The following is a 17,604-nucleotide window of genomic DNA, read 5'->3' as shown; positions in this document are numbered from 1 at the left end:
AGTTCTGATACAGGCCAGGATGCCATTGGCCTTCTTAGCCGCCTGGGCACACTGCCGGCTCATGTTCAGCCAGCCATCAACCAGCACCCCCAGGTCCTTTTCCGCCAGGCAGCTTTCCAGCCACTCTTCCCCAAGCCTGTAGTGTGGCATGGGGTTGTTGTGGCCCAAGTGCAGAATCTCATATAGTTGGCCTCGGCCCGTCGATCCATCCTGTAAGGGTCGATGGATCAAAAAGGAAGGGAAAATAATAATAATAATAATAATAATAGAATATACAAAATAAGTGATACACAATGCAATTGCTCACCACCCACTGACTGATGCCCAGCTAGTTCCCAAGCAGCGGTCACCCCTCCCCCGACCAACTCCCCCCAGTTTATATACTGAGCATGATGTTACATGGTATGGAATATCCCTTTGGCCACTTTGGGTCAGCTGTCCTGGCTTTGTCCCCTCCCAGCTTCTCGCTGGCATGGCATAAGAGGCTGAAAAGTCCTTGACTAGTGTAAGCACTGCTCATCAACAACTAAAATATCGGTGTGTTATCAACATTATTCTCATACTAAATCCAAAACACAGCACTGTACCAGCTACTGGGAAGAAAATTAACTAAATCCCAGCCGAAAGAAGGACATCATAGAAATGCTCAAACTATATTAAGCACATGTAAATACTGAGATGACACCTAAGCCTGATAATAAATTTTACCCTTCAGCAAGCTAGGACATACAATTGCACATTTCAATTTATGTGTGGAGAACTCTACATATTAACAGAATGAACATCCTCATGTCATATCTACTTTGGGTGAAACTATTGTGTTTCTTCTCTATAATGGCTCTGTAGTGTGTGGCTTTGTTGAAATCAGCCATGTTTTCACACATTTTCACTTTTCAATCTTTTTCTTTTCTCAAATTACAACAGACTTGTTTCATTCTCCACAAATCTTGGATATTCAGCAGTTTCAGAAACAATAAGCTGAAACCTGGTCTGATTTATCCTACTGAAAGACAAGAGGAACTTCACTAAAATCAATGAAATCACACTAAGCAGCACATGAGATGCAAATGGAATGCTGTATTTTGTAGTAGAAAAAATAGCTTCTTTGTGATTCTTAAAGCAGATTAAGTACTACATTAGCAAAAGACTTTTTTATTGATACAAATGCTTCAGCCTCAGATTCATCTAAGGCTTTGATGTATTTTAGATTTTCTTCTCAGGTCTGTTCAGGATTTAAATTTGTCAGTGGCGTGTGCCAAGGTTGTTCTTCTGTCCTAGTTACCAAACACCTGAAGGGAATGAAAAGTCTGTCTTGGTTTGAATGCACTTGAAAAACAGGCTAAATAAAGGTAAATCACTCTCCAGCTCTTTTCTGTGATTCAAAATGCCCAGGCTTCTTTAGAGGTAAAACACTATATGCCCACACTCTCTTGCCAGCATGTTCTTCTGAACACTAGTAAGGAAAGAAAGATGTTTTGAGGCTTCCGTTCTTTTCAAATGCAGCCAATGGCATATTAGGTTGGGCTTCTTTTTTATCCACTGATATAACAATATCTTTCAAACAGCCAAAAGGAAAAAACCTATATTTTGTCATGCAATTATCCATCAAATACTTTGCTGTAAGTATTTTATATACAAAGCCAAAGCCATTCCTGTGACTGTTACTGACAAAAATTTCCTGATAGAGGGGCCTTTCTTGAACTGATAATTATCAACATCTCACTCGAGAGGAGAAAAGGGAGTTGATAGAACTTTGAACTAAATGGCTTTGATAAACTTCAAGGAACAAGGCAAAGTGTATTATTTCTGCCCAGACAGAGAAGTATTATTTAATAGTTAAAAATCACTAAAATAACTGTTCTGGTTGTAGTCATTTTTGATGAGGAGACGGAGGATAAGCTGCTTTCACAAAGAAGTAAAATGTTGGTATTAGGAGCACTGAATAGGGAAACCTCTAAGAAGCAGTTCAATTGATTGTTTAAAATTATAAAGGAAAATGAAATGCGTGAATAGCATTTTCTTGCAATTATCTAGTCATCTATGATATGCCTAACACTGTGTGTATTTGGAAAAAAACAGAAGAATTACTATACTGACTTTCTTAGAAATCTTCTCAATTGATGCAATCTAACTGGAAAGAATGATAAATAATATTACAACATTTAAAATCAATAATACCTGATACCATTTTGAATTAGAAGGGAAAATGTCAACAGAAAAGCATACAGTTAATTTTCTCCTTTTGGTTTCTTCCTATACTACAGGCACTCTAAATTAACGTTTTGGGTGTAGCTGAATTTTAAAATATTTCACTACTTTTCTAGTTTACTTTTGTTGTTAAGATACTTTTGGTGACCATCACCAATCACAACATTGGTATCATCCTCTCTATTCACTGTCTGGCACTAAAATATGTTGATGCAAACATACTTTGTTACTCAGTGTCTAGAGAGCCATATTTTAGGTAAAATGCAGTTGAACTCTATGAAGTCCTGATTTCGGATACTACAGAGACTTTTTATTCTGATGAAATGAAATGTTTTTAATTAAATAAAAGATTTCACAGTTACTCTGGTCAAAGTGAAAAGGACTATTATAAAGTTCTGTTCATCGTACAAACCAACTGGTTCTCAGGTACAAATAATAATACAAACACTAATACAAATTTGAGAGTTACAATTAAAAAAGAAAAGATTGCCTTGAACAAGAGGAGAGATGACTGGCAATACAGCACTATCTAAACACTAGAGTTATTGAATTTCAACCATGCAGTTCACTTGTATAAACTAGTAATTGGAAAAATACTTCAGAATTACTGAAGCTTAGAATAAAAAGAGGAAAACAGTTTTCTATTTTCCTCCTTTCTATTATATGTCTGTGTGTCAGGAAAAAAGTAAGAATCTTGAAGAATGGTTTGGAATTATATTGATATCAAAAGATAAAAGAGAGTGGGAACACAGTACCCTCAACTCTTCAAAAGACTGTCATTCAAATGGAAGTATATTTAGAGGAGCAACAGGGAAATTTAAATCTGTAATTGTACATATTACTAAATTATCTGTGTGTGAGGTGTGTAAATCATGATCAATCTCAGTCTATGAAAATCTACAGTCAGTAACTGAACCTCTAAATAGAATAGGGTTTACTAGATCTTAAAAATAACAGTTTTCTAATTAAAAAAAAAAATAGATCCAATGACACAACTCTTTCTAGATGATAAAGCAATAAGAGTATTATGGTATTAACAAAATCCTTAAAGAACAGTCACATTTGCTGAATTGAGGATATTCAGTCCTTGGCACACGTAAAATGTTTAGGAAACCAGAAGCATACTCTATGGAACACCAGGTAGGTTATTAGATAGTCTAATGTATGTGTGTTGATCAAATAAACCATTAATTTTTTAGGTTAAGCTCATCAGATATTTAGGTTTTCTTGAAGAAGGGCTTCATTTATGTACAAACTTTTCTGCTTTTTTTCCACATTATGGTAAGTAGTTAATAAATAGTTTATCCCCTCCTAGGAGACCTTGCTTCTACCCTTACACCATCACAGCTTTACCATGTCTTATGCATAATTACTTACGTCAGTAAACAGAATGAGGGCAAGCATGAAAAATAGGGACACACAATCATTTTTTCTATCAGCATTGTTGTGGTTTAACCCCAGCCAGCAACTAAGCACCACACAGCAGCTCGCTCACTCCCCTCACAATGCGATGAGGGAAAGAATCAGAAGGGTAAAAGTGAGAAAACTCGTGGGTTGAGATAAAGACAGTTTAATAGGTAAAGCAAAAGCCACTCACACAAGCAAAGCAGAACAAGGGATTCATTCACTACTTCCCACGGGCAGGCAGGTGTTCAGCCATCTCCAGGAAAGCAAGGCTCCATCACACATAACGGTTACTTGGGAAGACAAGCGCCATCTCTCCAAATGTCCCCCCCTTCCTCCTTCTTCCCCCAGATTTATATGCTGAGCATGACGTCATATGGTGTGGAATACCCCTTTGGTCAGTTGGGGTCAGCTGTCCCAGCTGTGTCCCCTCCCAGCTTCTTGTGCACCCCCAGCCTACTCACTGGTGGGGTGGGGTGAGAAGCAGAAAAGGCCTTGACTCTGTGTAAGCACTGCTCAGCAGTAACGAAAACATCCCTGTATGATCAACACTGTTTTCAGCACAAATCCAAAACATAGCACCATACTAGTGTCTATGAAGAAAATTAACTCTACCCCAGCCAAAACCGACACAGGAATATAGCCAAGATGATAAAAGTAGCAACATTTCTATTACAGAACAATAAGATATGGGTGCTAAAACCAGTATTAATGATGACAGTGATAATGAAAAATATAATAATAATGAAAAAGTAAAACAACCTTAAGGACTTTTAGCTCCTCTGAGAAAACTTCCACAACCCAAGACAGCAGTGCCCTGGCATTGATTGGAATTAGATCCCATGTTTGGAGGGTTGTGTGTGATGTTTGGTTTGAAATCTGGAACCAACGTTTGTCTTCACCACTTACTGAGCCCAAAACCACTGAAGTTTCCTGTGCTGAACTGAAGTTAGTATTCCACCTGCTTGCTCCCAGCCACAGTCAAACTGTACCAAACAACAACCATTACTATGCCTCCCTGTAATTGTCGGCATCCCTAGCATGTGAAGTAGCAGGAGGTTAACATGGGATGAAAGCACTGTAGTGTTTATTGCTTTTGTTTCCTGCTACACAGATCTTGACTGATGTGGTGATGCCTCTTTTTCATGGCTTTCCTCCTTACTACACACAAAGTACTGCTGCTAGGGGATATAAAAGACTAGCTCTACAAGATACTCATTCTCCTCCAGAGTAAACAAAGAGATACAAAAAATGAGGCCAAGACCTCCTTTTAGTGAACTGAATGAAAGATGTCTTATTTGGATTTTAAAAAAAGACAGTCAGAAGAAAGAAAATGTCTCTTCATCACAAGACTGAGGTTAGCCAAGGTAAATGCGGTTTGACAAAGCAAGCAATGTAAAAGCAGTATTTTGTGGAAATTTAATGGGATTTGAGAGAAAACGGTAAGTAATTTCAGCCAAAACTGCTTTGGGCATCAGATACAACTGGAACAGTCATGCTGATCTAGCGGGAAAGAGGTTCACTTGCTACCATAGCAGTGCTGAATGTTGTATTTAAGCTTACAGGGGAAAAGAGGACAAGATAGTAGGAATGCCACCCCAGAAGTCCACTTAACTGGAAATACAAAGGAGCCAGAAGCCACCAAACAGTGGAAGAGAGGATATGGAGGTCTGACAGTCCAGCCTGAACAGTGTAAATTATGTAGTTCTGCTCTCAAAGTATTGGAAGAAACCTTCTATTTGGAAAGAGCACCCAAGTACAGTTTACAAGTGTATCTTGTTAGTTAATCTTTACAGTAATCATAGAGGAAATGGCTATTTATTTACAATTTTAATTAAGACACTTCAAAACTAATTTTGCAATAACTTGGTGACCTAGCTCCTCTTGCCTTCTCATTTATGCAACAATTTTTCCTTATGCGATCCTCAATATAAATATGCTGTTGCTTCTACTTCCTCACAGTGTATGGCTGCATCATTAACAATGATTTAGCATAGGTCTACTGAGATGAAAAAAGAATGCTGATTATTCTTTTTTGTTTTTTTTTTATAATTATGTTTACAGTTTATATTATCTCTTAAAGTGTTCACATTAATAATTTGCATTACACACCTTGCACAGGAGGCTGGGGGAGAAAAATCCTGTTTTTAAACTTGTGACATCATTTCACAGAACAAAAATAATATCTTTCATTATTATAATATGATGAAAACTGTAATAAATTTTGTTCATGAGTGAAAACACATTCCCTTCCAGTTGGGGGAAGGGAATCTTCTTGTGGAAGACTCCAGGGAGTTGCTGGGGGATGGTGAACTGTGGTTTGTTTTTTTTCTTGAAACACATAAATGAAAGCACTGAAAAATATTGTCAGGCAAATACATTAATTTTTGCCACAGGTTTAATACACATTTAATTAAAAGGAAAGCACATACCTAAGTTTTCATTACTAGAGAAAAATATAAAAGGAAGTATTGCAAAATGAGAGAACTATAGGCCATCCTTGTGGAAAGATAAAGGACACACTACCTCAGGAAGATTAAAAATAAGAACATTAACATCATGACTAATAACAAGGAGCTATTTTTTCATCTAGTAGATTAAAATAAGAACAATTTTAATATTCATAAGCTAGAAGAAACAATTTTTCATGCATTACTTCTAAATAGAAAAAGGCAATTTCAGTATCTTTCAGTCTTTAACCAGTAACAGAATTTGTCATACTTTGTGAAAGATAGCTCACCAAAGACAGTTTAAAATAATCTTTAAAGTAGTGGCACACCAAACAGGGCATTTAACCCATTAACGGGTGACAGATAGGAGAGATTCAAGTGAAATATATATTTTTAACTCCTGGTTATGAATTTTTATAAAATGACGTCAATAGATTTTTCTTCTGAACACATAGTCTGGTTATTACTTTCTTTGAAGACTTCTTTCCATGTTACTATTTAAAAAAAGAAAAACCCAACACAAAAAACCTCAAACAGTCTGGAAGTTGATTTCAATTACCCGTGTCAAGGAATGTAAACATCTCTGCCTTGCAGGTATAAGACACCAGTTTAACTCTTAGATTACAGAACCATGATAATCTCTTCCTTCCCCAATACAAGAATGAAATAGCTCACCACATTGTCTTTGTTGCCTTTAGTGTGTTCTATGTAATGTGATGCTCACTGCCTATGAAAGAACGCCTAATACCAGCATAACTAAGATTTTGTCCATTTCTTCCAAATTTCATTCTTATCGTGATCCCATGAAGTACCGTAAGCGCTGAATTTTTTTTTTTTCATTCCAGTATTATATAAAATGGAGTGGTAGTGGCTGAATGTCAGAGTCCAATACCCTCTGTCTAGGTTCTTTTAGATATTCTACATAAGGAGAATTTAAAGTTTAATATCAAATTTACTTATTTGATATAATTGTCATTGCATGGGATTTTGATTTAGTAGAGTGATACAGCAGTATACTGAAATCACAACACAAGCACAATATAGGTATTGCAGCATGCAGTTGAATCACCACGCAAACATGATTCCTATTACCATTTCTCTAAATGCTTACCATCATGATGCTGGGCGTGCCCAGTCACCAGGAAGGAATACGAAGGTTGAAGCCAGGTCAAGCCCATTGCTCTCTTCAAAGTTCATGTTATTAGCTGGCCAGTTTTTATACTTAATGTTAGATTGAGCCACATATACACTTTCTCCCCCCATGCTGCTCTGCCTAGCTCAGAAAGACATTACTCTCCACTAATTATCTCAGGGAAAGCTGTTTATACAACCTGATGACTCACTGGTACAGCTGTATATCTAAAACAAAGGTTACTCTCCAGTGCCCCTAAAAGTGCAGCTTTTTTAACAATAATTGGTGGTCATTCTTTACATTCTTCCCTGAGCTCATTATTTTTGCCCTTCTCCTCTGAGTCTTCCCCCATTGTAGGACGGTCGGTCACAGTGAAACATCGTCAATGTGGTACAAATGCAAAGGTTCTTGACTGCTGGACTTCATCTCGCATCTCTCTAATTAGTAGATATTCATGCTCTGAATGACTTCTTCCTCTCTCTCACCTAGTATGTTCTGTCTTGTCTTTTTTTGAATTTGGCTGAAATCGGGATTTTTGAGATGTAGAGTTAAGCCTATGCTTTTCCTCATCTTGACAACTGTATTCACAGAAAATTTAATTCATGCTTATGGTCATTACAGCTGAATAATATTTAAATATGCCTTTTTTTTCTTCCTATATGTTCTACGTTTTTGTTGCTAACCTCAAAACAAAAGTCATAAGTAGGTTTCTTTAGGACCTGCTTAAAATGAAAACCAAAATGCAAAATACAAACTGATGAGAGGTGAACAGGACTTTCTCCATATTAAAGTGTTTCCTTCGGAGAGATGACTATAGATATGACATGAGCTCTTCTATCTCAGATTGATTAGCGAGTTAACAAATCTTTTATTCCACTACTGAACCATATTGTAAATGTACATATTAGGTCTCCATGAAATGCCCAGAATAGTCTTACCTGAAGAGTTGCGACCAAGGATACACTAAAGCGACTATGGTCACATTTGGACATACGCTATCTCAGAGCATTAAGAGACCTTATCTACAATGGTGTTCTCAAGTACCCCTTTCCTCTGCTATAGCTATTCTTCAGATATTCAGAAAGGAGCACTTACCTTCACATATTGCATCCTGTGCAAGTTCTGTTATCAGCTTGGTATTTCCTGGAAGCCAAGAAATGTATTCCAGATTTCAAAATTACAATGTCCTTGGTTTAAGATGAGATATTCAGAGCTAAGGAGTTCAAGTGACAAAACCTATTACTCTTTGAGTTTTGCTTAGGCCATATTTCAGCTCAACCTTAACACTTGGGTTTTTCATTTGCAAATGTACATTTAAACACCTGCTGTGCAAGCTCAGTCAGAAACTTAAACAACTGAAACAAATTAAGATTGCTATTTTTTCCATCCCCAAGTCATAATCATAGAATCACAAGATAATTCAGGTTCAAAGGGACCTTGGCAGACCTCTAGTCCAACACCCTGCTCAAAGCCAGTTCAGCTAAAGGTCATACGGGTATAATCCAGCCAGGTGTTGAAAACCTCCAAGGATGGAGACTGCACAGCCTCTCTGGGCAACTCGCACCAATGCCTGGCTGTTCTCACAGATTTTCCTTATACCCAGTCTGAAACTCTCAATTCAATTTATGCTGTTGTGTTTTGTCCTCCTGCTGGCTGCTATTAGGTCTTCCTGAAGATGTCTCCTCTCCAGGCTGAAAAAGCCCCTTTACCTCAGTTTTCCTCATAGGGCTGTGAGCAAAAAATGGAAACTGGGGTTCCAGTTCTTCCCCTCATTCATACCAATGCTTTCAGTCAGGCCATGCGTATTCAAGAAAGCTGAACTTCAACTGTAACAGATATGAAAACAACCATGGTGAACAAGTATTTGTCTAACTTCACCAAAAACAATGCTGAGAAGTTGTGACAGTTGTTTAGACATACAGTCTGGAAAATATTATCAAAGAAGCAGTAGAATTATTGAAGGCAAAGAATTATATAACAACAAATGGCATAGTCATAAATGAATTTATGCTGGAAACCTTCATTGTTTTAACACAGAACTTAGTAAAGTTTTGGAGGATTTTATAAATAATGTGGAAAATAAGATTGTAATAACAGTCCTATAAAGTCTGATATTTTTCAAAGATGTTTTAAAGGAAACAAAATTATTGTTTGTATATTGATCCCTGTTTTAAGCATTTTTCTGGTTACTTGTGCAAGCAAGGAAGGTTTTGGTGTCGGGGTTTTTTTTTTATTTTCTCTTAATCCAATAATAATATTTATCCTGGGTTTATTTCCTTCAGTGAAGCTCTGAAATTGGCCACAACCTGGCAGAAACAGGGTACTGTCAGCTCACATTGCTACCGGTTAGATACATGCTGCTTGAGTACTTAGGGCTAATTTAGAGTGAGAAGTGCCTTAGGGTTAGGTATGGCTGCTAAGTGGCTTTCTTGAGCTCATTGCTAGGAGTCCTCTATGTCAATGGAAAATGTTTGGTACCTCAGAATTAGAGCTTGGAGAGGCAGAGGATGAAAAAGATGTCTAGAGGTAGGTAATGGAACTGACACAAGGTGTAGGACCCCTCTATGACTTCAGTTTGCATCTGAGAACAGCTGGAAGGTGCCTCCTGCCATTTTGGATGTGAGTTCAGAAAGCTGAAAATAGCCATCTACAGTCTTTGAAGATGTGGTGTTTCTTTTTTTAAAATGTAGATCGGGTGAAGGCTTTCTCCTTTTTGTACCCTATCCAGTGGTGAGAGCACTTGTCCAGGATACAGCATAGCCTGGTTCAAATCCATACATTTACACAATAAAGTTAAATCAGACAAAACTGGAATCTGTTGACCTACAAAATATTTTCCAAAGCTTATCCGTCTGTATTGGTTTTCCCTAAGGTTGTTTGAGAGAACGATTGGCAGAATAAGGAGAATAAGTGAAAATGTTAGTTAATGCAATTTTGAATTCTTACAATGTTCATTAGGTATGTTCCTGTAACAGCTAATTGATTCATTTTTCCAGAAGTTCTTAAAATGCATTACAGGTGTTCACTTCAAAATACCATGAAAAGGGGAAAAAATGAGTACAGATGACTGGTAATCGTTTGTTTGGGTTTTTTTTTTTTTTTTAGACTTATTTGAGACCTACCAGTTTATTTACAAAATATCCTGCAAAGTATCCTGTTACTGGTCTTTCACTAGGTAAAAACAAATGTCCCAATTAAGCTGATGACACTCTCTCAGTTGAAATCAAACTGAGTACCTTGTGGTAAGTAGGCAACATTATGTAATAACTGTTCTTTTCTTAATGCAATATTCATAATTTGCAAGTCTGCTATTCTGTAATCCATATTTGGGAATATTTCATTCCTAACTGAAATGCAGACACTACCTTGGTGTAACAAAACAGCTGTTCAGTAACGCAAAGGAATACCATATTCAAGCTCAGAAGATTAATTGAAAGAAGTTGAAACTGCTGATGAAGAGTCACTATTTAAAATCTAAATAATACTATGATAGTATTAAATGTTCAGATGCCCTTTAACTTGATTTAACAGACAGCCTTACTTCATGATATAATGTGAGCAAAAGGCTTAATAAAACCTCAGAATGACACTTTTAACCTCATTCATATCACTTACTTGAAACTTGTTTCATCATTTTTTCCATTAAAGTTTTTAAAGACATGCTTATACAAGATATAAGATGTAAAGACATCTTATTTTTGGACTTATGAACTCCTTGGCACCATGTGTCTAGGTCCTTGAAATAATTTGTTTATGGGAAATATAATTAAATGCACTGAAGGGGTTTTTCTGAGCTCAGTTTACCCATGTATGCAGTTGCTTAATTAGCAATCTCTCACAATTTGATATTATGAACCAAGCAGTCAGAAAGTATATAAATGAAGAGAGATGATGATACTCTAGACCACATGCAAAAAGTGAAAAATGGCAAGGTCATTATTTTGAAATAAAAATCTCTACTAGTTCATAAAAGATAAACTTTCAAAAAAAAAATCTCTTTTTTTAATCCCTCATACATATTGATTGATGTACATATAGTAGTGCAGCAAATAACTAGCTGTTTATCGATATGGAGTAGTAGTTTAAAAGATACCTTTGGGCACAGACTATTGAAAATGTCTACTGCCAAACGGAAGGGAAAAGTAAGGTTTTTTTTACTTTAGCACCATTTTTTCTTTCCTTTGGCGACTCTTAAAATAGCCTGACAGAGCCTTTTCTCCATGTCTCATAAATAATTTTTTTTTTCAATACCTTAGCAAAAGCAGCTCTATCATCACAATCCCTGGTGAAGAGCACTCTGTCTTGTCGTCACATATGCTTCTCAAATTCATTAGCGTACAGGAACATAGTGGAAACTTTCAGCAGCTGTAACAGAACTTGGTCGTCATGTACATTTGGCTTCTTCCATTACATTTCCATTACCTTCCGCTACTTTTCTCTAATGCATTTCTGTAAGAAAATTCTAAATCTTGAAAGTTTGTAACAGCTTGTGAAATAAAATATGGGTGTTTACCACAAATTAAGAGAAGGCCTTCATTGTATCTGCTTCCAACAGCAGTTAGGAAAGACAGGATTCAAAACCAATTGTTGTTTTATCTGGTTTTATATTAAGGGAAATTTGAAACACTGAAGACAGTGTTTGCTTTTTCATTTATTCAACAGGATCAAACAACTCCTGGACACCAGAAACCTGTTTCAGTTCCATAACAATGGGAAAGAAACAGACCGTGGTCTTTGAGCTATTAGACTGGACTAGCTAAACAAAATACAGGGAATTGGCAATAGTCCTTTACCAAACTGCTTTAGCTAGAGTCAGAGATATTCTTATGGTGGGAATTGAGAAACTGCTTTCAAACAAGAATTCTAAACTGACTGAGTTTCTATGCCATACAAATTACCGTGATATTATTGACATAGTCAAATCTGTTAGAGTATATTAGAGATTTTGGTCTCCTCTTTCATATAATGAGCAACATAGTGTACTCAAGTTTTAAAGCTTCTCCAGTTGCCAAATGTTGCTAATACAAAAGAATAAGATGCTGCTAAAACTGACAACTGACTTGGACTTTGATAGAGATTGTAAGGGATCATGCACAATGCAGGACAGCTTTCATTGTCAAGGGAATCTCACTACCGTCATGGGATTAAATTCTTATCTTTAATGTTAATGGTTAAGCAAGGAGAGGGCAAAGTAAGTGTACAATCCACCTATGCTGAGCAGGCTGGATAGGGAGTTGTATAGCTGTGCTACTGGAGTGCCACTCTTCTTGGTTTGGGCTTACATGTTTGTACGGCTTCTAGACTAGAGGTTTTTGGCTCCAGAGGCTAGACATGAGAATAGACATCTGTCTATACTCTAATTACTCTGTGCCTAATTGATTAATAGATGAGCTTTTCTCTGTAGCAGCCAAAGAAAAATTTTCCAGTTAGTTAAGCCCTTCTAAAAAGTTTTCTTTCCACACTGTACATTATTTTTATATGTAAATATGTAAAATAAAAGGCAGATAAACTTCCTTCTATCTTGCTTTCAAATAAAAGTCCGTGTTACATGCCACTTCAGTGTGGCTACATTGGAGCATTCACCAAAGTCAGGACTGTTTAAAATTTATGGGGTTTATTCTCCTTTTGTCAAGCATTTTCTACATACAGAACATTCACGTGGTGTAAGTTACAGAAGAAAAATGCGTGAGACAGACTACTGCAAATAAGTGAGTAACAGACAGTTTACATGATTCTTGTTTGTTCACAATGGAGAAAAGTTGTTAAAAAGGAAAACAGATTCAGTAGCTAGAAATGTAAGCAGACTCTTATCTTAGTTAAATCTACCTACCAGGAGGTTTGCTCAAGCTAAAGAGAGATTTACTGTACCACACAGGGCAGGATGCTAAATGCACACGAGATTACAATGCTAGAAAATTCCAGATTTCTAAGCAATTTTACACAATCTAAATTGCAGTAAAATTTTGTTTAAAAAAAGATTTTTTTCTGATTGCTTTTAGTAAATGGAGGTCAGTTTAAGAGCTTATAAGCATTCTTTAGCAAAAACATAATAAAAATAAAAATACTCCCAAACTTTTAAGTCATTGCTCTAAGTCTGGATAGTTGTTTACTGCTGGCTTTCTGATCCTACTGACTTGTTATTCTACTTCTGGGAATCTTATTTTTCCCATTTAAATGTTTAAGCATTGTTAATATTAGAATTCTAAGTAAACAAACTATAAAAAATACAAAGTTTTTGTTGTTTCTTTGTTTTTTGCACTAATCCAATTGGATGCATGGAATAGAAAACCTGTTGAGCTAACCAAATGGTTTAACAAATATGGATCAATGGTACAATGCATAAGCGAAAATGTTATCTACTGGTTGTAGACTTCAGTTCTTTGCATTTTCAGTTTCTTAAAATGCATTTTGTTTGTTTTTAAATAAGTTTCATCGGTGACATAAGTGAAGCTTTGTGATGCCAGGTTTTTAGAATGTGGTTTACTCTGAAAGGATAAGTGCAATGTTTCTCTTTAGTAGAACTGAAACTCCTTGCTGATGAAACCCTGTGATAGCTGAAAAACCTAACATCTATTTTTTTCTAAAAAAAGGTTAAGCTTCTGCAAGCAACTCTCTCAACTAAGACTCACCATAAAAATAAACTCCTCAAATCGCAGTGATCAGAAAACACTGCAAATATAATTTCTCCTTTTTTTCTCTCCATGTATGGTCCACAACTTGAGACTAGAAATTTTATACTAAAAGTTTCTTTCCAGTGACAAGCAATCCTGTAGCCATGGTGGGAATAAATTATACAATTTCTATGCTTTACCTTTCATGTGAGACTTTCGCTTCAAGGCACAAAAAGATTAAACAGTAGACTGGACAGAACAGGACATAACATTTCATTTTAAGGAGTCAAAGTTTGTACAGAAGCTCTTATTTTGTGTCTGAAGCAAACCAAACCAAAATTTGAATCATATTTAAGTCTTCAATTTACAAATGCAAAGTATCATATTAAATTCCCTGAAGCTTTTTGGGTTTTTTTCCTACTTCCTTTAAAATAACATATGATATTTATCATCAATTTCAGTATTTAGTTATTTCAGTCGAACAACACAATCTCAGTGGGTAATTAATAAGGAGTACCATGATCAAATAACCATTGTTTTAGTAACTTTCGTGTGGAAGTTGATTCAAATTGTGTTCAAGTCAAAGAAATAACAGGTATAGAAGGGTCTAACAATTTAAAATGAAAATTGTGTAAATTTGAAGAATGGTGTAATTTAAGTGCAATGTATTGTAAAACTATTAATTCGGTAAATATCTAACACAGATCTTTATGCTTCTCCAACCCAAATTACTGTGTTGCCTTTCTCAACTTCAGTGATTTCACAATTTAACTTATTGAGCCGTCCATCCAGGATAAACAGAGATTCCTTGGAAGGGGTCATGAGATACTGACCAAAAAGGCCACTGTCTTTTATAAGACGGTTCTTACTGTTCCAAGGCCATTCGCCTGCCTTGACAGGCTCCTTCAGACTCTTCACCATCTTAACCTTGCCAGAGGAGAGCTCCACGAAGAGCACATCAGTTTGTGTGCTGGAGCTACAGTAGACATTGTATTGATGGGCTTCAGTGAATGATGGCTGAAAAGCTACATCAGATATGTGCAAATTAGTGTGAATGTCAAATGCATCCTGTATTTCTCCTCTCATTGTTATGGACTGGATCCTCATGAGACCTTTTGCATCATCAAAGCTGACAAGGTAGTGTCCATCTGGAGAGATATGTGGGGTGCCTGTTATGTCACCATTGTATCCAATCACAGAATCAGTAACGCTATCTACTATAAGCTGCGGTAGGACAGCCCCAGTGGTATCAGGCTTACAGCAGATAAAAAAATATCCTCCAAGATGTGTATAAGCCAGTGACTGAGGAATGCAATTATAATCCTTTAAACTAATTGTCTTGATGTACGACATAGTTTCTAGATCAATTTTCTGGAGCACAGGCTCATCCTTATGAAGAATAAATCCAAACCTGGAAGGAAAAGCACAAAATCAAAGAAAGTCAGAGCTATTGTGTGCATTATGTACAAATGGTGAAAGCCATTATAAGCAAAGTCGATGAGTTAATATGTGCAGCAATGTATTGCTATATATCTCAGCTTCAGATGTTTAAGTTATTAAGCAGTTTATAATATTTAATTTTTAGTGTTCTTGCAATTGTAATTTAGAGTGCATCAAATAAAATGTCTAAAAACCTTTTATCTGATTAATGGAAAAAGTGTTTTTTTCCTACTGACATAGGGGAAAAGGTAAACATTACTCTGAGCATATCTATTCAGTTATAACTTTTACAAAAGCCAGGAAGGAGAAAAAGATTAAATATCAATAGATAGTACATTCCACATATTTTAATTCACCTCATATAGTTCTTCGACTTTCTTCTGAACATCAACTTAACCCAGTGCTAATTGTTATTCAGATAATTACCTGAATCTTCCTCATTTTAATTCAGTAGAAATGAATACCATAAAAGGATTTAGGTTTATGCCTTCCAACTATCCAAGCCCCATATTTCTTACAATTTAAATGACACTTTATGCTTTTCCATACATCAAGAAATTTTCACTGAACATGAATAATATGGTTAAACTTTAAAATCCTAGAGCTGAATGTTTATAACATTATAAATATGAACTATATGACTATTCTCTAATGTTAACATATAAGTTCTGACTGCACAATCATTTGATTCTATATATGCAAAAACCACTGCTCTAAATATTATGGAGTCACGTGAAAGTATATTAGTTTTGCTTATAATCTAAGTAGCTTTCACAGCACTTTTCCCAAACAGCTGTTTTCCTTTGGCACATTTCTTAACATTTTCCTCTGAATCTTTGATCCTAAGAATGAAGCTGTGTGCTGATATATAATCTAAAAATACCTTTCACATCCTGTTGATATAAAGCACTATGACAGCCAGAATGTTCCAACAATTAAGTTGACAATAGCACAAAATTTTCACACTATACTTTGCAACCCCAATATATTTACTAATCAGTGAACCACCAAAGTAACAGGCAAAAAGGTTTCAGGACATTGTTCAGTTAATTCCTCCGATACGAGACAGGGTGATTTATATTTGCACTTCCTACTGAACTGATATAAGAGCATTCTTAATTTTAGCCCCACCTTGCAAAATCCTTGCATACTGCTTCAGTATCATAGGATCACAGACCTATAGAATGATTTTGATTGGATGTGACCTCTGGATTTCATTTGGTCCAACTCCCACCCAAAGAAGGGCCAGCATGAATCAGACTACCTGCGACTACGAGTTGAGCTGATTATAAGATCACTTTTGTCTTTGATTATTCAGCCACTTATAAGTATATGCAATCTGAATTAAATTGTCTTGGTTAGAAAAAGGGTGAGTGAGCCTTTACGAAAGTTATGTCAAGATAACTTGACAATTACTGCTACTTTTCTATCCACAAGTTCTGTTGTTCTGTCACAGAGGAAGACGGGTCATCAGGCAGAATTTGATTTTTAGCTGTTTTGGCCACCTAATATTATCCTTAATCTTTTTGGGCAGGCATAAAGTCATTGATTCCTGATTCTGTTATTATGTAGTAAGCATTTTTTGGTCATGAGAAACGAACTTGTACTGTATTACGTACAGAATCAGCCTGCAATAGAAGAGGTTAAATAGCAAGCAACATTCTGACATTTCAAATGTTTATGGTGTACCGCAGTGTTAAATAACCAACATTACACACATGAACAGTGGTTAGAAAAGGACAATCAAATTAGCTTATTGATTGCCTTTTACATAACAGCCTCCAATGTAAAGGAACAATCAGTGAACTGTCCAAGAGCGTTCACAACATTCTGGACAATGACTTACACATATCTGCTACTTAATCTTTACTCCTGCAAAACAATACCCCAAAAACCCAGTGCATGTTAAAAAGACTTTTTTCTGGATGAGAATTGATTGAGGGCTAAACATTGTCGTCACTGTTGGTTTCATTAATATCAAATGCAAAACAAAACTGAAATATCTAGATTGCTAAATCAAGCACTAAAAAAATCAGAAAACGTAAAAGCAACAAAAACAAATACAGAAAGTTATGTTAGAGGTAATATTATACACAATATAAACTCAGCCAAACTTCTCGACCTGTCAAGTTTTCTGTGTATAATCAATCTTCAGCCCTATTTCTAATACAATTAGGTTCATGTAATTACATGCAGACCGCTCTCTCTTCATCCCTGCCCTACTCCAGTGTTACTGCTTTGGAATCCATTGGCCACATCTGAGGAGCAGAGGTTGTAGTGTGCGGGGAGGTTCATGTGATGTAGATTGGTGGCTGAGTGGAAGATAACCATGCTCCTGCAGAGGGAAGTGTGGGGTGAA

General features: G+C 36.2%; 1 protein-coding gene across 3 annotated transcripts in view; it reads right to left on the bottom strand.

The window, feature by feature from the left end:
• Positions 1-14,513: 14,513 nt before the first annotated feature.
• Positions 14,514-17,604, bottom strand: part of FSTL5 (follistatin-like 5) — a 324,585-nt gene continuing 321,494 nt past the window's right edge. For all 3 annotated transcript variants that reach the window (XM_009325133.1, XM_009325143.1, XM_009325150.1), the window contains one exon: positions 14,514-15,216. In XM_009325133.1, coding sequence (XP_009323408.1) covers positions 14,514-15,216 — 703 coding nt within the window. The remainder of the gene's footprint in view (positions 15,217-17,604) is intronic.

This window comes from Pygoscelis adeliae, unplaced genomic scaffold (assembly GCF_000699105.1).
Source record: "Pygoscelis adeliae isolate BGI_AS28 unplaced genomic scaffold, ASM69910v1 Scaffold170, whole genome shotgun sequence".
NCBI classification, from domain to species: Eukaryota; Metazoa; Chordata; class Aves; order Sphenisciformes; family Spheniscidae; genus Pygoscelis; species Pygoscelis adeliae.
Note: the sequence above shows the minus strand (reverse complement) of the source record. Positions and strands in the feature narration are given on the sequence as shown.